Source organism: Kogia breviceps, chromosome 10, assembly GCF_026419965.1.
Source record: "Kogia breviceps isolate mKogBre1 chromosome 10, mKogBre1 haplotype 1, whole genome shotgun sequence".
Classification (NCBI taxonomy): domain Eukaryota; kingdom Metazoa; phylum Chordata; class Mammalia; order Artiodactyla; family Physeteridae; genus Kogia; species Kogia breviceps.
Window position 1 is genome coordinate 5,454,585 of NC_081319.1, and position 22,288 is coordinate 5,476,872.

General features: G+C 49.4%; 2 protein-coding genes across 2 annotated transcripts in view; one reads left to right on the top strand and one right to left on the bottom strand.

Annotated features, from left to right (window-relative positions):
• SYN2 (synapsin II) overlaps positions 1–22,288 on the bottom strand; it is a 171,312-nt gene that overhangs the window by 22,088 nt on the left and 126,936 nt on the right. Inside the window, exons 4-8 of the mRNA XM_059076109.2 lie at positions 21,045–21,201; positions 16,233–16,322; positions 6,321–6,383; positions 5,773–5,915; positions 222–296 (exon numbers count right to left, since the gene is read on the bottom strand). Coding sequence (XP_058932092.1) covers positions 222–296; positions 5,773–5,915; positions 6,321–6,383; positions 16,233–16,322; positions 21,045–21,201 — 528 coding nt within the window. The remainder of the gene's footprint in view (positions 1–221; positions 297–5,772; positions 5,916–6,320; positions 6,384–16,232; positions 16,323–21,044; positions 21,202–22,288) is intronic.
• Positions 7,934–18,793, top strand: TIMP4 (TIMP metallopeptidase inhibitor 4). Its single transcript, XM_059076136.2, has 5 exons — positions 7,934–8,647; positions 9,852–9,949; positions 10,362–10,476; positions 13,066–13,190; positions 13,848–18,793. Exons 1-5 carry the CDS (start codon positions 8,509–8,511, stop codon positions 14,043–14,045), a joined length of 675 nt encoding a protein of 224 aa, XP_058932119.1. The 5' UTR covers positions 7,934–8,508; the 3' UTR covers positions 14,046–18,793.

Here is a 22,288-nt window from a genome sequence, read left to right on the forward strand (position 1 = left end):
TTCTTGGCTATGCCAGCCCACAGTAACTCCTCCTTTCCTGGACCTTCTATGGCATGTCCAGTCTTTATCTCCACAATTCAGCACATAACCCATTCCTGTCTGATCTTGTTAACTGGGAGCTTGGGCCTTTGCGTTCCATCTGTCTGGCCTGATCAGAGGCTCCCCTTGGGCAGGGCTCATTTCTTACACCTCCTCATCTACAGACGCCTCCCCTTACTTACCTGTCTGACATGGCGATCTGCTCCAGCATCGCAGAGCCAGTGTTTGTCTTCCAGTTCCCTGAGATCGACGTCCTCCTACAACAAGGTCCCGCCAGGAAAGGACAGACAGTGAGCCGGGCCAGCAAGAGGAGAGCTCACCGCCACTTTCCCCACCTGCTTCTCCCACAAGTAGCCGGGGGCCTGTCTGCTGAGACTAGAGCCTGGCTGCCTCTGCCAACCCCCGCCTGCAGTGCTCTCCTCCTTTCTACAAGACTCCCACCCACACTGCTCTGGCTCCACAGAGCCTTCACTGATACTCTCAACCAGATGAGCACTTGCTCTCTTTAGAACACCTAGAGGACTATGCCTGCACCTCACTTAAAATCCTGTGTCTACTTTTTACCTTAGTTATTTGAGCTAAGTCTTCCGTCCACAAGTCTATTAATCACTTGAGGGTATATATTTTGTCTTGTATTCCCAGCAGCCTACCCACTTGGTAGCTGGGCTGAGTTGGTATATACAAACTGAATTCTATTGATCCTGGAAATACCCTCAGGGTTCCTATGACTATCTCCCCATGGCTTCCTTACTAGCTCACTTATTCATTCAGTAGTTAATTTTGAGGGCCTACAGTATCAGCAACATGACTCTGGACAAGTCACTTAACCTCTTCAGGCTTAAGCTGCCTCAACCATCACATGGAGCTGATGCAATCAAGTCTCCAACCCCTTCTCTTCCGTGCCCTCTGCACCCTCCCTCCAAGAGCATGTGTTAGAGTCAACTAGTCTTGGACTAAATAGGATGCAGGTGACCTGATTTCTGGTTCTGGATTTGCTCTTGACTGGCTGGACGACCTTGGGTGAATCAATTCACCTCTCTGCACCTCCCTTATCCCTACGTAAACACAGGGCTGTCATGAGGACCAACCGATACAGTTTTAAATAAACTGTAAAATACCAAAAATATGGCTTTTAAATTATTAGTCTTCACTCAGACACAGTCAAGAGGAAGGGGATGGTCGAGGGGACAGAAAAGCCCTGCTCAGCTACTGACACAGCCCTTCACCTGCTGTCCTTATCACTCACTGTGACTGAAGACTGGATGGTGTGCTTCTCTGCTCCGCAGTTCTCAGGAGTACTCTCACAGAGATGTGATTTCAGACACCGAGAAACCGAGACACACGGCTGGTACTTCAGAGCCCTGAGCCAGCCCAGTGAGCCGACGGATAGAGCAGTAACAGCTCCTCACATTTGTATACTACGGACTACTTTCCAAGGTTCTTCCTTCCCAAATCCCTCACCAGAGCCTCACTGCAACCGCCCTGCTGTGAGTAGGCTGCGATTCCTGCCCCCACTTTACAGACAAGGAGATTAAGACGCAGAAAGGTTAGATGACTTGTCCAGGATTGTATATCTAGTCAAAGTAGATACAAGATAAAAACTCAGGACTCTTGGTTCCTTCGTTGTGCTGCGCTTTTCCCTACACCCCACTACCTAGTTCAGAAGAGACAAACAACTGACAGCGGAGTGGCTTGCAAAATATGAATAGAAACACAAAGACAGGTCATAGTAAAAATAATGCTGTCTTCCTAACACTGGTGGTTCACAGGTGTGTTCCTGTGGTGAGGCTGGACTCCTCAAGGACAGGGGCAGAGAGTCCCTCACTTCCACATCCCCAGCACAAGGCCACGGTACATGATAGGGTCTCAGAAACTCTGAGTAATAATAATGTCCCTTATACTTTACACCTTTCTCTGACAACGGGATGCAGGACACTGATCCATGCAGGCTACCTGGGGCACGTGGGAGCAGAAGGGAAACTGAGAAGCCATTTAGGGAGACTCACAGGTCATCTGACCCCCACAGAGGGACCCACGTTATTGCCTACTGACAGCGAGGCAGGAGCAGCGCACTCTTTCCACCAACCGTGGCTGTGTGTCTCTAGGTCTCTAGGGTGAGGGCTGGGGGAGAAGGGAAGAATCTCAAACCTTGCCTTGACTACTGCCAAGTCAATTTCTTCTTCTGAGAGCAAGAGAATGGCCAAAAGTTTGGGGAAGAGGAGCTGAGAGGGCCTAAACATTCCCCCAAGTAACTGACGGTCCCTTGCAAATAACAAAGTAAGTAAATGGTCATCATCAAAAAATCTACAAACAACAAATGCTGGAGAGGGTGTGGAGAAAAGGGAACCCTCTTGCGCTGTTGGTGGGAATGTAAATTGATACAGCTGCTATGGAGAACAGTATGGAGGTTCCTTAAAAAACTAAAAATAGAAATACCATATGACCCAGCAATCCCACTACTGGGCGTGTACCCAGAGAAAACCGTAATTCAAAAAGAGTCATGTACCAAAATGTTCAATGCAGCTCTATTTACAATAGCCAGGACATGGAAGCAACCTAAGTGTCCATCGATAGATGAGTGGATGAAGAAGATGTGGCACATATATACAATGGAATATTACTCAGCCATAAAAAGGAATGAAATTGAGTTATTTGTAGTGAGGTGGATGGACCTAGAGTCTGTCATACAGAGTGAAGTAAGTCAGAAAGAGAAAAACAAATACTGTATGCTAACACATATATATAGAATCTAAAAAAAAAAAATGGTTCTGAAGAACCTAGGGGCAGGACAGGAATAAAGATGCAGACATAGAGAAGGACTTGAGGACACGGGGAGGGGGAAGGGTAAGCTGGGACGAAGTGAGAGAGTGGCATGGATATATACACACTACCAAATGTAAAACAGATAGCTAGTGGGAAGCAGCCGCATAGCACAGGGAGATCAGCTCAGTGCTTTGTGACCACCTAGAGGGGTGGGATATGGAGCGGGGGAGGGAGACGCAAGAGGGAAGAGATACGGGGATATATGTATATGTATAGCTGATTCACTTTGTTATAAAGCAGAAACTAGCATACCATTGTAAAGCAATTATACTTCAATAAAGATGTTAAAAAAATAAAAGGTAAGTAAATGTTTTCTAAAGCTGCTCCAGTCACCCACCCCTCATCAATGGTTGGGGATTCTTTTTTTTTTTTTAATGTTGATTCTGGCCATTTAAATTTATTTATTTACTTTAAAAATATTTATTTATTTATTTGGCTGCGTCTCAGGTCTTAGTGCATCAGGCAGGAGGGATCTTTGCTGCAGCATGCGGCATCTTTCTTTGCAGCACATGGGCTTCTCTCCAGCTGTGGTGTGCAGGCTCAGTAGTTGTGGCACGTGGGCTTAGTTGCCCTGCGGCACGTAGGATCTTAGTTCCCTCACCAAGGATCGAGCCCGTGCCCCGTGCAGTGGAAGCACAGAGTCTTAACCACTGGACTGCCAGGGAAGTTCCTGATTCTCGTATCTTATGCTTCATTTAAATTGTTTTCAGAAACCCCAACCTTTAAAAATGTGGTGTCTCTCTTTTTTTTTTTTTTTCCCCCGGTACGCGGGCCTCTCACTGTTGTGGCCTCTCCCGTTGCAGAAAACAGGCTCCGGACACGCAGGCTCAGCGGCCATGGCTCACGGGCCCAGCCACTCCGCGGCATGTGGGATCTTCCCGGACCGGGGCACGAACCCGTGTACCCTGCATCGGCAGGCAGACTCTCAACCACTGCGCCACCAGGGAAGCCCCTGGTGTCTCTTTTTAAGGATGAAGACATTCTTGTTCCACTGTCATAACTGTTTTGAGTTTATTTAGGGGATTTTAAGATTAAAGGATAGGACACCTGCTTTCCTAGGTGCTGAAGTCATCAATTTTTCTGCTTCTTTTAGCTAGTTTTTATAATGGTCTTTTAAATTATCCTGTCTTACATTGTGCATAATTTTAAAGCAACCCTAAATTCCTTTCTGAAGCAGAAAGGCTTTAAATAAAAAATTATAACTGTATGCTAACGCATATATATGTGGAATCTAAAAAAAAAATGGTACTGATGAACCTAGCTGCAGGGCAGGAATAAAGAGGTAGACATAGAGAATGGACTTGAGGACATGGGGTGGGAGGGTGAAGCAAGACATATACACTACCGAATGTAAAATAGTTGGCTGGTGGGAAGCAGCCGCATAGCACAGGGAGATCAGCTCGTGCTTTGCGATGACCTAGAGGGGTAGGGTACGGAGGCTGGGAGGGAGGCTCAAGAGGAGGAGGAGGCTATGGGGAAGTGTATGCATATGGCCGATTCACTTTGTTGTGCCACAGAAACTAACACAGTATTGTGAAGCAATTATACTCCAGTAAAGATTTACTGAAAAAAAAAATTATAAACTTAAAAAAAGTAGGAATCGGGTGAATAAAGGTAAAAAATTCTGTGCTTCAGTTCTCCACAAGGGCTCTTCCCTGCATACCTATTGGGGGTCTACTACACACACGCCTGCTACTGTACAAGGAAGCTGGGCCACAGAGATGACTCCGGTTCTGCCTAGAGAGCTCAGAGGAGCGTGGTACAAATACCCAACGTGTGAAAAGCGCTCAACTAGAGGTGTGCGAAGGGGTACAAGAAGGGAGTGCAGGGAAGGGACTCCTAACTAACTCCAGGGGTGGGGAGTATACACACTAAAAGGAAAGATGAGGGAAGAAAAATGAAAATAGATGGTAAGAGAGGGAAGCTGCTCAACCCTGACGTCTGCTCAAGTCCTGAGTGGCAAAGATCAAATTCATGTATTGTAATGTTCTCTCTTTGTAAAGAAAAACACTACCTTAACATTTTTTACAGTGTGAAGTTAATATTTCCAAAATTGGACTTGTAAGCCATTTGCATTCTTATGTACTTTATGGAAGATCAGATAGTCTTGAAATCTTTTCTTTTTCTAAATTGTATTGGAGGAAACCTTTACCTTTCCATTATGGAAAGTGGACACAGTTACATGGAGAAGTCATCTGTTCTCATAACCACTAGGCTTTTAATGTTCTGTAGTGTTTGCAAGGCTATATCGTTACGTCAGGAGTTTCTTAACTTTTTCTGTGCTCTGGCTGCCTAGTAAAGCCTACGGATTCCTTTCAATGTGTAAAATACGTAGGATGTGTGAACGTAAAATAAACTACACAGGACAACAAAGGAACTCAATTATTTAAAGGAATTTACCAAAAGAGTTATCAAAAATAATAAACAAATCTCAGATTAGTAAAAAATATGTTTCTTCGTAAATAACAAATGTATTTACAGGTGTGAATGCAGTGGCAAGTCTGTCAACCATGATTCTTAAATAGTGATAAAAGTGACTGGTGTTTAGAGATATCTGTCAGAAGTGTATGTGACACAAAAACCTCAGTGATGACCATTAGTGACAAATCACATGTGCTGCCGCTGCTACTCCAGTCTGCTCAAAACTGAGGAGAATGTCAGATTCCACTTAGAGGCTAAAATGAAAATAAATACTCATTTTATTTCTCGTCTTAGCTCAGGAACCCCTCCTCTGCCTTGAAAGGAAGCCAGGCTGAGACTCCCTTGACTTGAATGGCGCCCGCTCTCTGTTCTCTGCCTTGTGGGCTAGAGGAGGCTAAACTGAGAGGTGGCTACTACCTGGAGGCCGAGAGTCTCCCCAGAGCTGAGGAAACAGCAACGAGCACCTGTGGGGACCCCACCCCCACTCACATGTAAGCCTTGTAGTTGTTGCCTATCTTCTGGACCCGGATGTCATACTTGGCGTCAATGAAAGGCTCTGCTGTGGCGTACGTCTGGGTGAGGGCCACCACGCTGGCAATGTCCTGGAAATCGTAGTGGTTTTCCACTTTGACCTAATGTTGGAGGAAGGCAGAGAGGGAGAAAGGGACACGGACACACACACACACATACACACATTGAGAGTCACAAGAAACCTGAGCCCCCAAACCCATCACGATGTTTCCATCCAGATGCAGACCTGAGAGCCACATCTCCCTAGGAAGTCCCTACTCTTGAGCTTCCCTTCCCAGGGCTCAGGAGCCACATTTGCCACAAAGAACACAGGGACCAGTCAGGTGGCCTGCACTCTGCTTGCTGCAAGAGGACCGTTTGGGTAACACTCATGGCTTCAGAGGGGCCAAATGGTCTTCTTCTTGAAAAGAAGTCATCAGTAACAGAGGCAGAACAGTCCACAACCAGGCTCTCTGAAAAGTGCCCTTCTCGGCCTCAACCCCAGAGCACAGCAGCCCCAGCCTTACCTTGCCCATGCCTGAGTGAGCATGGCCGATCTTCACCACCACAGGGAACGTGGGCAGAGTCAGCTGAAAGCAGAGGAGAAAGGAATGAATTGGTCAGAGTGTACGTGTGGAATCTTACAAATATTTTTCTTGGGAACACCCTTGGAAGGGCTCTTTAAAGAACTAGTGCAACCTTCTTGCCTCACAAATTAAAAAACTGAGGCCCATAGGGTGACAGTGACTTGCTTAAGGTCACAGCATATTAGTAGCAGAACCATAAGACCCTGCTCTCCGACTTGGTACTCTCTACATCTTTAAAACTTATCGCTTCATCCTTCATGTGTCCAGCTTTCCTGTACTGAACCTGGCTTTTCTCCCCTCTTTCACCCTCTCTTCCCTGCTCACCAACACCCCAAACTCACCACCAAACACAGCTTACTTAGTATGAGAAGGCCCATTTCTGCCCAGCTTGGGGTTTGGAAGAGAGCTGACATAAGAATTCAACACGTTTATCACTCAAAAGAGATCCTTAAGAGAGTAAACACTACCTTGAGGTAGCTGTATTTTAACAGAGGAACTATGAAAACTTAAAAGAAGAACTACCCTCCAAAGGCAGGATTTCAAGCTGTTACAAAATGGCGATGGAAGAAATGACATGGTGGAGGGGAAAGAGCGCTGGACTAGACGTCAGGAGACTTGCATCCCAGTCTCTCTGCAAGTCCCTTTACCTCCCTGGGCCTCAGCCTTCACACCTGCCAAGTGAAGAGACTGGACTGGATGCTTTCGAGATCCCGTGCAATAACACATCAGACTCTATCTTGGTCGGGTGTTACATGAAGAACCAACCTGGACACCAAATCTCATCCTTCTCAGTCAGGCTCAGCTCTCTTTCAGTTTCCTTCTTTTCAAACATCACCACCACATCAAGATGAAAACATGTCTTTCAAAGGAAATAATGTTGGCTCTGACAAAAAGTCAGATTCCCATGGGAATCCTGAGTGTGACCAGATACTGGGAGTACCTGACCTGAGGATTTCAGTATTCCTGGCTGAGGCCAGTTAAGACTGGGGCGAATTCATGTAGTTCAATCCTATTTTAGGGAGAAGGAAGTGAGACCCTGAGAGACAAAGGTTGCCAAGCAGTACCCAGCCTGCTACCTTCTGGTGGAACACTGTGTGGAAACATCCTCCGACAATAATCCCATGGGTTTCTTTCTGGTTGGAGGCCGGGAGCACTATGTCCTCTGTCAAACAGTGGACAGGACTCCAGTCCGTGGCCCCAAGTGCCTTGCTTCTTTGTTTTCTAAGCTGCCCCACCCTCTATAACCAGATGTAGTCTCTCAACTGAGTAGGGGCCTGAGATAGGAACCAGGGTGGCCTAGGGTCTGGAGAGAGCTTTGAGAAGCCAGGTTTGCCCTAAGTGATGGGCTACCCCGTGCTTTGAGCCCCCAGCAAGAGCACTGTCCTCAGCCATCTGCAGAGTCTGAGCTCTGGGCACGGGAAAGGGTTTCTAAAGCACTGGCTGCTTTCTCGGACATCTCTCCCCACCCCCCAGCCGAGAGAGCCAAGACACACACACACACCCCAACTTTCTCTGTCCTATTCCATTACTGTTTGCTGTTGCTTTGGAGCCTCATAAATAGAGCATTGAAAACACTTCCTGCAGCTGAAAGAAGCCCTGAGTAGCTTGTCTCATTCCCAGCGTGCAGCTCAGCAAGAGATCCGTCCTTCTCTGTCACTGTCTCTTTTGCCTGTTGTAATTCCGTCTGCCTCTCTCTGACTCCGCCCGTCTCTTTCTGTTTGTGCCTCTCTACACTCTTGTCCCTTCTGCCTGACGCACAGTCGCCTGGTCTCTGTGTCCCGGTGCACTTGTGCTCGTTGCCCTGTCTTTCGGTCCTTACACCATCCCCTTTCCCACCCCTCCCTCTACTTCCAGAAGGCTCAGGCAAGGAAACAGAGGCTAGGAGACTCTCCTGGCTTCCCTCTTCATCTTGCTGAGCCTGCCACTGAGCCCGCTGGCCAGGAGGGCCGCTGGTCCCGCAGCCGCGGGTGGCCTACAGCCAAAGGAGGGCGGAGCCCATCGGGGCGGGACTGGCCCTAGGTCCACCTCATAAAGCCAGGGGCGAGGGGCGCGACGAGTTCTGGAGAAGCCCTGGAGGGGCTGCTTGGTCCGACAGTCCCCAGAGGCTGAGTCAGGGCGCTACCGTGACATGCCGCGGAGCCCCCGGACCGCGCCGAGCTGGGCGCTGCTGCTGCGGTTGCTGGCGCTGCTTCGGCCGCCGGGGCTGGGCGAGGCGTGCAGCTGCGCCCCCGCGCACCCCCAGCAGCACGTCTGCCACTCGGCGCTAGGTGAGTCCGGGGGAGCCCTCGAGGTCCACGGCAGGGGGCGGCTGGGTGGGGTCGAGGCGGGGCCCAGCGGCAGACCTGCAGTCTGGAGGGAAGGGGAGGAGCTCCAATCCCGCACCAGTTGCCTCCTGCTGGGGCCCCGTGGGTCGGACAGGGCCAGAGCCACAGCCACCTTGCAAGCGCGGCGACGCGTAGACTTGCGAGGGAACAGACTGCGTAAAGGGCCTCCGCAGCGACCCCCTCTCCCCTGCCTACTGAAGTTACGGGGCGGGGGGCGGGGCGCGGGGTGGTGCTGTCACTGAACAACAAGTCTCCGGAACTCTCCGGTGATTATACTGATCTACTGGATGGGGGAAGGGAAAGCCAGGGGCCAGGGGGTTGCGCTTTCATTATAAACATCCTTGAGTGTCCGAGCCTATAACTGAGGTTGTCACCACGCCCTCACCTCAACACACACCTTTTGCTCTTTCTCTCCCTCTGCCTGGAATGCCCTTCCCTGAAACCCTTAAATTCCTGGCAAACTCCTATTCATCCTTCAAGATCTTTCTCGGGTGTCTCCTTTTCTCTGAAGGCTTCCTGACGCCTTGGTGCTACCACAGCACCTCTGTGCTCCTACCATGCTGTGCTGTTGGTCTTTCTAAGGGTGTTCTCCACCACACCAAGAGTTCTGCAGGGTGCGGACCCTGTCTTAATGATGTTTGTGGGTCTAGTATCTAGCGTTAGGCCAGGCACAGAGGAGGAACTCATAAACAGGTTTTAATTAATACCCAAGTGGCAAGAGATGAGCTACCTCTGTGCAGGGTCAGGACATTTATTAATTCACTAAACATTTGCCAATATCAACTCGGTCAGTCTCTCCATGAGGCCTTGGCCTACAGCAGTAGATGACCACACACCAACTGCCCTCAAGCGGCTCCTCCTTCCTCCTCTACCTGCCGCACACATCCACCCCACTGCACCCTGGGCTGTGGAGAACCAGACTCCCCAAACAAGCTGGTAAAGTGCAGGACCCAACAGGCCCGAGGGTTTTGGAACTTCCAGCAACTGCAGAGGAGTATCCCTCACATGCAGCATTCTCGCCCTAACCCACCAAGACCTAAACCCAGAATTCCCCTGCACAATTCTCCAGGGGCGCCACATCACCCAGATCCCAGAGGGACCTCTCCCACGTGTTGCTGAAAATTCCCTCTTTTCTCTTCCTATGCAGCGATCCGGGCCAAAATCTCCAGTGAGAAGGTAGTTCCTGCCAGTGCAGACCCTGGTGACACTCAAAAAATGATCCGGTATGAAATCAAACAGATAAAGGTACATGGGGACAGGCCAGGGCGATTACCCCCTTGGGCTGTTAGGAGGAGTGGGGTCTGTGATCTGGGAGCGGTGGGGCTGATAGGTGAGGCAGCCTGGCTCAGCAGTGTTGGGGTACAGATGCTCAAGTGCAGGGGATGGCATGTAGGCAGCAGGCGCACCGGAGCCAAGGGACAGTGCAGGACAGGCCCTCAGCGCTTGTGCATAGGGCTGCTAGAGGCACCTCCCTTCTCACTGGAATCAATGAAGGTTTAGATTGTCTTAGAGAAGAAAGACCCAGTTGGGCCATCTGTGTGCAACAAATCCTGAACTAGACTTTCACTTAAGTTTTTTAGATTAAGAAAAAGTTTTTCCTGTTAAGATATAAAGTACACTCACTGACCCAGTACTGCTCTTTTGTAAATGCTTTCAGATGTTCAAAGGGTTTGAGAAAGTCAACAATATTCAGTATATCTATACACCTTTTGATTCTTCCCTCTGTGGGGTGAAACTAGAAGCTAACAGCCAGAAGCAGTATCTCCTGACTGGTAAGTTAAAGACCAGCAAGCAGCCCTAAGAGTCTCTGCCTTAAGGAAAGTAGTCAAGGAGGAGCCTGGGCTGACCCTGGGTAGTGAGCTGAGCCAGGTGGCATTTTCTTGGGCATAAAACAGAGCTGTTACGAAGAGGCGGTCAGGAGGAGCCTTGGTAACGTCCCTTTCAGTGCAAAAGTCCTCACTGCCACTGGCTTGCTAGTTCACAGGTTGCTCTCCCAGCCTAGGGTAACTGGTTCCATTTCCCAACAGCTTTAATTGGTATTAGATTTTTGCTACCTTGAGCCAAATTCTGCCATTCTGAAACTCTCCCTTATGGGTTCAGCTCTGCCCTCTCTTCTACAATGACCCTTCAGAGGGCTGAGGCCGACAGATACATGCACTCTAGCTCCAGGTCTACTGGCTGTGGTTCCCAGACCCCTACCTGCCCTGGCCGCCTTCAATGGGATATAGCCTGTCCCTGTCCCTCCCCAGCACAGGACCCCGAACTGGACACCACACTGCAGGGGAGGTCTCAGTTACACAGAGTAAAGGAGGGTTGTGCATTTGCAAACTCCCCCTGCAATACACACATAATAGTCACTGTGGCCTACAACTGTATTAGCTTTAGACAGCCAGAACAGGTCACCACACTCTTGGCTCATGGCTGACTCACATCCGAGGCCCTATTCTGGGGGTGCAGTAAAGCACAGGCCCTAACAGGAGCCTTGACTCTAACGTGATTCTGTCTCCATGACCTCGGGCTCAGGCAGATCCCTCATACGGAACTGGTTGGGATAGAACAGTTAAAGAACCTCACAAGAATATAATCCATAAGTGAATGAATGCAATACTGAATTATTTTGCAGTTCAGGGAAAGGTATTTGTGTGGTTGTAAACAGTTAGGGAAGCTTCATTGTGTAAGAGGGATCTGAATCGGCCCTAAAGGACGAAAAATATTTAGAAAGAAGGCCAGGAAAAGAAAAACATAGCAGGTGGGGATGACAGGAGGAGGAAATCCACTACCTGTCCGTCCCGTCCCCTTAGCAATGAATGACCACCTACTCACTGCCTGGCCTCGGGCAGGAGATAGGAGACTCAGTAACAAGTCACAGTCCTCAAAGAGCTCACAGTTCCAACTTCTGAGAAGCTATAGGCATTGGAGGCCACACTGGTAGGAGCCCCCAGCTCTGAGCATGTGCTGATCGGGGCGCCTCTGGATGGGAGAGGCAGAGGCAGGGCATGCCCCTGAGCCCTCCAGGTCCCAGGACTAGCCAAGGAGGCCACCTCCTTCCTGAGCACCTGCCCTCTGCCTGCCTAGCCCTCTCCTAGGTACAGTGGTGCATCAGGGGAAGCAGGAAACGTGCTGGCTGCCCTCACAGAGGTCAAGTCTAAACGAAGGTGGGGTTAGGTGACGAAGCACAGGTGTACCGAAAAGTCACCAGTGGCGCCTGCAGGAGAAGGCACAAGCTCTTCCGCCTCATGCTGGATGCCCTCTGTGACCAGACCCTGCTGACCTCGCCAGCCTTGCCTCCTGCCACTTGTCAGTGACCGTTCCCAGCCCCTCGCTTCCCCGAGAGCTGAATGAAACTACTTGCGGTTGCAGTAGGTATACTGCTGGGCTACGCCCCTCTGTCCCAACATCCAGAAGTTCTTCCCCACTTGTCTGGCAGGTGAACTCCTACCCATCCCTTCAAGGCCCAACGCAAGCATCATCTGCCCTTAGACACCCTTCTTGCCCCCAGCCCTGCCACAGACAGAGATAATTGTTCTTTCCTTTGTTCTTATACTGCATCTTGTATATAATCACACAACAGTGTCATTTTTGCCTACTTATCTGTCTTCCTTACTAGTTTTTAAGCTCCTTGGGGGCAGAGATCCTGTCATATTTACTTCTGTGTTCCTGGTACCAGGTCATAGTAGTTGCTCAGTCAGTAAATGACCGAGCGACTGAAGTTCTAAGAGAGGTGTGGGCTAGCACGGTCAGGGATGGCTTTGAGGACGAGATAGTACTAAAAAGGGTCTTTGGAGATAGAAAAGAGTTTGATAAGTAAAGAAGGGGAAGGGGAAAGACTCACCAAGTGAGGTATCACTGGGGCAGGAGACTGGCCTGTGTAGATATTGGGAAGGGTTGGAAAGGGTTGAAAAGGAAGAAAGACCTACTATCTATTGAACATCTTCTGTGGGCCCACAACTGTGCTGGGAACTTCACAGACATTCTCTCATTTAATCCTGCCAATAACCTCATTATTCTCATCTTTCAGCTGAGAAGTTACGTGACTTTCTTAAGGTCACACACTAGTAAATGATAGAAAAGAAGGGGGCTCCACCAAGATTCTGACTTAAAGCCCACATCCCTCTGTCTACACCATGCTAACGTAAAGGCCTCCTTCACCCCACAATTCTCCCTCATACAAACATCATCTGGTAACAGCTTTGATATAAAGACAATAGAGGTATTTCTGGTTCCTTCACTGAGCCCCATGTCACCACTGCCACCAAAAGATACCGAAGAGGCTGTGATTCGGGGCTCCTTCAAGCGTCCGGGCTCCTGGAGCTCCACGAGCAGACCCCTCACGCTAGGCTCTCCCCCACCTCCCCTTGAAGGTCAGATCCTCAGTGATGGGAAAGTCTTCATCCACCTGTGCAACTACATCGAGCCCTGGGAGAACCTGTCCTTTTTGCAGAGAGAAAGTCTGAATCACCACTACCATCTGAACTGTGGCTGCCGAGTAAGGAATGTCCATTTCCAAGGTCTTTTGGGGGTGGGGGAAGGGTCTTGAGCCATGCAGCCTCACCTTTCACGTATTCCTTCCTTCACGCATGCACGATCGATTCACCTGTTGTACTATACTTGAGGTCTGCGATGGAGCAGGCATCGTATGAAGCTCGGGACGGGAAAGCGAGATGGCCCATAGTCCCTGATCTCAGAGCACTTACATTTTAGCTGGGAAGGCGGCCATCATATTAGGCAGACTGGGATAACACACTACCATTTAAAGAGAGTCTGCTCTTTTTGCCAGGACCTGTGATGGTTAATTTATTTAAAATATTTAATTTAGTCTTTAAAACCAATTTTTGAAGACTTAAGATTTCCATCTTAAGGTGAAGAAATTAATGCTGTGGGAAGTGAAGTGACTCGCTTCAGGTCAGTGGTAGAGTAAGGACCTTCAGGTCTTTCTGACTCCAGAGATGCCATTAGGGAGGCAATACTATATATGCAGAGCACAGGGGGAACGAGAGCTAAGGGAGAAATTTGGAGACTAGGAAAGGCTTCACAAGGGAGGGGGCGTTTGAGTTAGGCTGTAGGAGAACAAGTAGGAGTCTGAAAGGCAGTAATGGAAAAAGGACACCCTACTCACTTTGACGTTGTGTGGCTATGGCTCTAGATCACCACCTGCTATACGGTGCCCTGTACCATCTCGGCTCCCAACGAGTGCCTCTGGACAGACTGGCTATTGGAACGGAAGCTCTATGGGTACCAGGCCCGGCACTATGTCTGCATGAAGCATGTTGATGGCACCTGCAGCTGGTACCAGGGACGCCTGCCCCTCAGGAAGGAGTTTGTTGATATCATCCAGCCCTAGGAGGGACCACCACATACCTTCAAGAATCCTGAAAACCAAGTCATTTTCCTTCCCTCAGAGCTCTGGCTGTCACCACCTGCCTCATCGCTGCCAGACAATGGGAAGTAACAAGTGGGTGGTCTGGCCAGCATTAGGGCAGGGATGGGGCATATTACAGCTTGTGTCCAAGACCCCAGTCCAGAACCTGTCAAGGGCTAGGGAAAGTAGCATGACTGTTCTCTCCTGTCCTCAGCCCTTCATCCCTGCCTCCCAAACCCTTTTAGCTGAACTGGTATTTGTTATTGATTCTGGCTTAGTTTCTTTTCCAAAGCTAGGACTATTCCTTTTTCTCCCCCGATAAATGTGCTTTCTTTTTGTCTTAACTGATCTGACAGGGGAGAGATGGTGACTATTATACACATGAGACGGTGTGGCGGCCTTGTGATGTACAAGAGCAGAAGGTGGCTTGACAGTATCATAAACAGGCTGATGTGGAGAAATGGAAAGAACAACATCCTCTGGCTGTGTATCCCCTACTCCTTCTGTCTCAGCTCATTCTGATCCTCTGATACACTTTCATCTGTTTCGGGGAGTGACTTGGGGGACACGGAATCATCCAAGGTGCAGCCTACAGTGGCCTAACCTCCCTCCATGTGCTGTAATCCCCTCTATACCATTCCTGGCAGAGGGCCTGGCCCAGTTAGCAAGATAAGAACAGACTTGGGTATTGTCTCTCTAGGTTAACTATACTTAATGCCCTCAACTGATGTCCGAAAGGCTTCTCCTCTGTCTCTTTTAGAAAGTCCTTCTCTACTAGATTACTATTGTTCTCATTCCTACTTCAAAGCTTTTTTTTAAGCTAAAAAAAGCCTTTCTCTTATAGAGTTGAAATTCCCACTTAGCTTTTGACACCTCAGAGAGATCTTAGGGGTCCTCTCTTGAAGGCAAATATCAGGATAGAGGACGGGAGAAAAGTAACACAAGGGCCCTTGGGGCAAAAGGATGGTAGATGAGGAATACACTTTGCACGTGTTGCAGTGGTTTTCAGTGGTCAGCCTGCTAGACGCTACAGCAGGAAAAAGCCAGCTCTGAGAGCCCCTTCGGTCTTCAGCTCAGTCTCCTCTGGGACTCCCTGAAATCGTCAAGCACAGACCCCTAGGGTTCCTCACAGGGCTTCCCGACTTGTCCTAAAAGGGAAAGCCCTGAGGAGGGCCTCGAGGGCTTATTAAACACAAGGGCTTAAGGTTCCAGGGCCTCTCCTGGGGAAGCTCTGACAAAGATGAAGGAGGCAGTTCTTTTCGAGGCCCAGGGTTGCCATTCATCCTCTGTGCGTGGCTTTTGCCGATAAGCTGGGCCACAGGTGCCAGGGGCAGGCGCCTCCTTCACAGAAATGGTGCGCGTGGAGATTCCTTCCGGAGGCCTCTGTCCCAGAGTACCAGACGCGGAAAGCTATGGCAGAGAGAGCCTCCGCCGGCGGGTTAAGGAGGACCGCCAACTGACCATGCAGGCCTGGGGCAGAGCACGTGGGGCCAGAGAAGAAGAAGGGGGTTAAGCCCCAGGTCACCACGAGGGAAGAGCATGAGTAATAGCGCCTCCGTGCCAACCATCCACCCCATTTTTCCGCTCCTTCTGCCACGCCGGGATGGCCTCAGAGAAGGCACAGGGCAACCCTAGTCTTCCCGAAATTTTGAGGAAGCCAAGGGAATGGAAGGGTCTGACGAATAACAACAGGAACAACACCTTACATCTGAAGAGCACTTCACACTCTTCACAGACTATTACTTAAGGAATCTCACTTAAATTATGCCAGTACCCTATTAAATGTCGTGGCCAGGAATAATCATGCCCACTTGCCTTTCGCATTGGGATTCTGACATGCAGTGAGGGAATGCAACCGTCCCTGACTTGTGGGGCTGGGCCTGGACCCGAAGCAGCTGGATCTTCTGATTGTTGGTTGATCCGTGCGCTTGTTGCTCGATAAAATGCCCTTGTTTCTGCTCTTTCCTACGCTGTCTCCAGGTTTTGGAGACAAGGGGCTGTCAGCTAAAACCGAGCCACCCTGGCTTCACAAAGCAGGTCTGCAGTTCAACCTCAACAGAGTCTCTGGGGTTGGGAGGCTGAGGCCCTCCTCAGAGCCCCACAGTCACCACGTGGCTAAGCTCAGAGTGCGAACAGCAGAGAGACTGAAGCCCGCACTCAGTCACCTACCATTTCTTTGTGGTTGGGGTAGTATGTCTGCTCAATGAGTGGGAACTTTTCTCCTCCCAGTGTCTTGTAGACGGCCACCAGCTGGGCAAACTGCAAAAGACAAAGGTTTCGGTTTACCTAAACAGCTCTGGAACAGACAGACAAAATGTCAATCCAACAAATATTTGTTTGTCAATCAAACAATTATTTATTGAGTCTTCGCTCACTGAGGGCTTTGTGCAAAGCGCTCTGAGGAGATAAAAGAGGTGTCCCGTTCCTATTCTCCAGGAATGTATGCTTTAGTCGGGGAAGGGAGAGAGTGAGCTAACATTCATTCAGTGCCTACTCAATTTTAATGATATTTCATTTAATCCTCATATCAAATTGATGAACTAGGTTCTTTAACATCTTCATTTTACATATGAAGCTCAGGGAGGGTAGGAAACTTGCCTAAAGTCATGGAGCTGCAAAGAGCTTGTGAAGCTGGGATTGAAATTTGGGTCTCTAACTCTAAACACCTTCGTCTCTAGAGATGGCAAGTGAAGAAGCTGGATAGGTAACATGGGCCCAGTCATGGAAGTTCAAACGCCAAGCAAAGGAATGGTAGCTTTTTCCTGTAGGGAGAATGGAGTCATGGAATGCAGGAAAGACAGACCCAGTCATCTAGGACTTACTACTCATCTACTAACTGAACTCACTGGATCTTCACCTATGAGAAGCCAGAACAGCTCCATGGGGAAGAGATGCCGTACACAGACTTAAGTGTCAGGGTTTTCCTTTGGCAAACATGTAGCACCCCTTGGTGCCCCCTGCCCCCCACACTTTACAAGTGAAGAAACTGAGGCCCAGAGAGGTCACTTGCCCAAGGTCACGCAGTACTTGAGCCAGATTCATAGCCAGGCTCCTTTCTTCCTAACTCATAACTCTCCCTACTCCTTCACATAGCAGCCTTTCAGGCTCTAAAAAGATCACGTTCCTCCCACAGGAAGCTTTCCAGTTCCGCCCACTCACACACAAGCTCCCCACATCCACCCCAGTGTGCTGGAAGCAGGGGTAATCCAGCTTCTTCTCTCTAGTGCTACTGGGTTCACGCTCTAAGCCACTGATATCTGGAACTGCTAGTAGGAAAAGCTGCCAGATCAGATCTACCTTCTACTTATTAGAGAAAGGAAAGCTAGAACATTTTTCAAAAGCTTGGGTCCTGTTTTTGATCAGGGATGTTAGCGCATGAGTCGGTGCGGGCAGACGATAAAAGCCACAACTGGGTTGTTGGAAAACTATAGTCTTCTGATTCTTCTTGTTCTGCTCGAACCTGCTAGGTGTGCTTAGGCAAATGATTCTCCTCTCCAGGCCTCCTCTTCTTCATATATAAAAAGAGAGAACTGAATTTGATCAGTTCCTCAAACGTTTTACCACAAAAGAACATCTTTTTATTACATTTCCTCCCAAACTCCACGATCAAACTGTTGTTTAAGTGATCATCTGCTGTGGTCCTTTTGTGAGTACAGATAGAATCTGTTATTCTTGAAATGCTGAAAAACATTGGAATTTCTGGGTCACTTCCCTTAGTGACACGCAGTTGGTGACTCTAGATCTCTAAGGCCTCCTCCAGGGCGGCAAGTATGACTGATGGACTCACAAGGCCCAAATATTTTATTATTGGAAGAGACTTGAGAGAGTCTCTAGGCCAGACATCTCATTTTACAAATGAGGAAACTGAGGCTACAGAAGCAAAAGAAAGCGCAGGCTCCCACATCATGCCTGGACTTGGGGCTGCACTGGGACAGTGCCCAGGTCTCCTCCTGCCCAGTGCATTCTCCATTGTACCCTGCTGTCCTTGCCATTCTCTGGTTCTTCAACCTTCTCTGACTGTCAAGACCACCCCTCAGACCTTTCCTGCCTTCTCTGATTCTCTCCACCACCTCATCTGACCTTTAAGTCCCGCCTGCCCACCTCGGCCTGGCTGGACTCCTGCTCTGTGTCTGGATACCTGCCTGACCTCCCAAGGCTCTCCAGCCTCCCCAGAGAGCTGATACCAGCCCTGCCTCACAACCTCTGTCCTGCTGCAGCCCACGCCCTGGCATGGCACCAAGGCATGCGGGGCCCTATCTTCCCACCATGTGGGGTTGTTAAACAGACACCACACCGGTGCCAAGAAGGCCCACGGCAGGTTCTCAGAGTCCCGGCACAGCCAAGACTAAAATGGCAGCCAGTTCCCAGGCACTAGCTGGGTCTCTGGGAGCGCATGCTACCCTCCTCCACCTCCTGTGGTCCCTTCTGCTCGAAGTTCTGGGCTTGGCATCTGAGCCCTGCCTCCTTGGAAACTCAGATTCGGTTGCAAGCACACAGTCACCAATTAAACAAAAGGAATATCTGATAAGGGTTACTTCCACCATGCCTAGACAAAAGAATAGATTTGGGAGCTGGGGGTGGTACTGGCAATGAATAGGAAGACAACAGTTCAGTATAACCACTTATCCAGTGTATCAGGAAAGACTTCTTAGATGAAATGGGCTTTCAAGATCAGTCTGAATTTAATATGTTATCCTTATCCCTCCTGGAAATAAAATGCTTTAATTCAACTCAAGTGCATCTGTCTCTAAAAAACACCCAGAGTGACAGGATTTTCAGATAAATTTGCAGCAATATGGGATGGTGGCATTCTTGCACTCTCTGGAATGCTACTCTCATTGGTAGGCCTACTTCTGCTTCCAAAATCCCAGTGTGCCTGCCCTGACCAATTTACGAGATAGTGGGTATGCTCAGAGACACTGTGATAGAGACAAGGTAGAGCCTTTTCCAATCCAGCTGAGGCCTCTCCTCACACCAAGAGCAGCCACAGTAAACAAATTTAGAAAATACGCACCAAAGTCATCATCTCAGAGGGACCTTCCCCTCACAGTCACCAAATTTGTTCATTCCCGTTAACAGACAGAGAACGATATATAAAATGCCATCAGTGTGGCAGCTGCTTAGTGAAAACGAAGGGAGAACTTGGTGTCTTGCCAGGGAGCCCCGCTGTTCTCATGCGATGCCAATGGCAACGTGCTGGATTGTGAACGGGTGAGGATGTGAACCCTCACCAGATCCCAACTCCCAGGAGGGGCAAAGCCCCAGGCACAGGCTTTCTGATCTGCCCCTCCCTGGCCTCTGGCACAGTTTTGGACCGTAAAGCAGGGAATCAGTTTCTTTCAGATCCCCAATACTAGGGGACTGTAACACCAGGCTGGCAAGCTGGTAGAAGGTACTATGATTATTCCTAGTTTACAGACAAAGAAACCAGAGCACAGAGAGGTTTAGTCAGAAGGCTGATTAGTGAGGGCGCCCAGAAAAAAGCTGATAATAGCAGAATCGCCCTGTGTGGCTCTGAGGGAGCCAAATTCTAACAGGTATTGAAGGGGTGAGGGCGGAAAGGGCTAGGACATGAGTGCAGAAGGGAAGGTCATGTGACTAAGGGGAAACCGGGTGAAGGCCTCATATGTGCTCTTCTGTGATTAGCAACTCATTCAAATCACACAGTTCCTGTAGCCTGTTTCTGCACAACTTTAGGACTCCAGATCCTCAGGCCGGACAGAGGGAAAGGCTGAACGAGTGGCAACTACAGCAGCTCCCAGATCTTTCGACTCCTTGCTCACTGGTCTTTCTCTCACACTGTCGGGTCTCCCTGGCTTCCAACGGAACAGGAAAACTGAGTTCAGGTGTAAAAGTAGAGGTGATGGATCCATTTAGTTAAAAAACACCCCCTCCAGCTCCCTAAGTCTGGGAGCTTGGGGTCTGGGAACTTCACAATCAGCCACCAGTGCCATGACCCTTGGCAAGCCAGTATGTCAGACCTGAAATGATTTTTGAAAAACAAGAAGAGGAGGATGTGATTAGGGGCAGGTGTTTCCTTCCAAGAGGACCAGCCTGGAGCAGCAAAGTTATAGGAAGTGGATCCCCCAGCTGTCAGAGGGGAGGCCAGAGAAGGCCAGGACCATCACAGGCCACTTTCCCTCCTAGCGTCACTCTTCTCTCTGCTCAAACGTTTCTTCTGTCTCCAAGACTTCCAGACTAGCCAAGGAGGAGAACACCAGACCAGCTTCTTCCTCACGTGATAACCCAATTTATGCAAGAGAGACTGTCATCTAGAGAAATCCTAGATTTCTGAAGATCCTTTCTGGGTCTCATTTCTCTGTAATAAGTGATAATAATGAAAATAACTTCCTTGTAAGGTTATTGTGAGGATTAAATGAAGTTAATGTAGGAAAATCTCAAAAGATGGCATCACATAGTAAGTGGTTTTATACTCTACCTTCCTTCTTTAATTTTCACATCTCTACTTGAAGGGGTGGGAGCTGATTATCTGTAAGGGCAGTTCCAGCACATATAAGTGTCTGACTGATATATGTGTGGATGAATCTCATTTTAAGGTTGTTGAAACACTTGGTAGGACTCTGACACAAACATCCCTCTGAGATGGACCATCCCCTTGGTCCCCACTGGCCTCAGGCCTTTCCAATGGTTAGACCTTTCACAGACAAGAAACTGGTATTTTTACTGTTGTATCCTATGGCTAAGGGCAGAGCCTACTGACCTGTAAGGGCGTCTTCACAGAATCTTTGGTGTGACTTCGCTGTGAGGCCAAAGGTCCACTCTGCAGCAAAGGCGGCCCAGCCCGTGATGACAAAGTCCTACTGTGAGAGTCTACCCTACCCTGTGTCCCAGCTGAAGCTCCTCCCACATCTTCTCAGCTGGCACCTACTGCACCTGGATCACCAGGGGTCCTCCTAGGGACTGGGAGATAAGAGGACCAGGGTCCTACCCTTTTACCTGGCGGAAGGGTAACTCACTCACCACCCACGGCTTGTCACAGAAGTTGTAAATGGATTCCAGGGAGTTGATGCTGGGGAGGCCTGCATACTGCATGCCAATGATCAGGTGGCGGAAGTCCTCATTCTCTGCCATGCCAAATGCATGCTGCCGGATGAGCACAAAGTCTGGTCGGAAGGACCTGGTAAGAACGTAGAAGCCTGCCATCAACCAGAACCTCAGGTCATACATCCTCGTCTCCCATCTCCAAAGACCAAGACAGGGAAGGAGTCTTCGGGGTTACCTGAGCCAAGCCCTTCATTTTATCATTAGTATTCTTTCATGGGCTAGGAAATGAGGTATTACGTCTGGCACTTCTCAAAGGAGATTTGGACAGATTTCTGAAATTCTCTTATTCCTCTGGGTTAAGCATTGTCTTTTTCTAAGGTGCAAAAGCTCTCAGGAGGGAAAACACACTTTAGACCCTCACACCTTAGGTCAACAAGAATTTTCCCTGTCTCTATGGGGCACGACAAGAGCTGAAGCTCCTGTGGCTCCAGAGTCGGTACCCCAAGGGGTTCCCAGCAGACTCTGAAGATAAAACACTTGGCTGACTTCACTGCCCTGCCGTGTAGATCCCTGATCTCAGCGTCCAGCTCTGACTCTTTAAAGCTGCTCCTTAAAATAGGCAGTGCCCTCATCAGGTCCCCGGGTGAGCAAGGGTCCAGGCTGGCTGAGAACAGATACCAGACGTCCCCATGTTATTCTTCCAAGGCGGATGCTAGGGAGGGGTGCAAATATTTTTTGCAGAACTGAGGTTCAGCGAGTGGTTACAGGAAGCACTGAGAGTACAGAGTATCCCCATGCATGGGAAGGCTCCTTGCGTTTCACCTCTAGCCAGCAGAGCTCCCAGCCCCAGCTGCTCCACACGACCACGGGCCCCATCTTCATGCCCTGATTCCAGAAGAACCCCACCTTCCTGGAGAGTCAGTTCTGTGGCAGCATCTGCCCTCAAGGCTCTAGGCCTTGGCCACTTCACACATGTGGGATGACCTACCCGGTTCTCTTCCCAGGCACCCAACCAATCCCCACCTACAGCTCCAGCCCCACCTGGGCTCAGAGATTGATCTTTTAAAGTGGGGGTGGAAGGGCCCCTCCTCAGTCGCTCAGGGAGGAGCTAGCATCAAGTCGGGTGGCATGTGCTCCAACCTCCTTGTGCCCTAGTTCTGGGAAACTGGCTCCGGCTGTATGCCTGAGACCAAACCTTGTATCCCAGTCCCACGCACTGA

Excerpts from the sequence above, each read along its gene's own strand:
- TIMP4 (XM_059076136.2), top strand. The coding sequence starts at position 8,509 with ATGCCGCGGAGCCCCCGGACCGCGCCGAGCTGGGCGCTGCTGCTGCGG. Across the intron at positions 8,648-9,851 it reads CGTCTGCCACTCGGCGCTAG|CGATCCGGGCCAAAATCTCC; the intron begins GTGAGTCCGGGG and ends CTTCCTATGCAG. Across the intron at positions 9,950-10,361 it reads ATGAAATCAAACAGATAAAG|ATGTTCAAAGGGTTTGAGAA; the intron begins GTACATGGGGAC and ends AAATGCTTTCAG.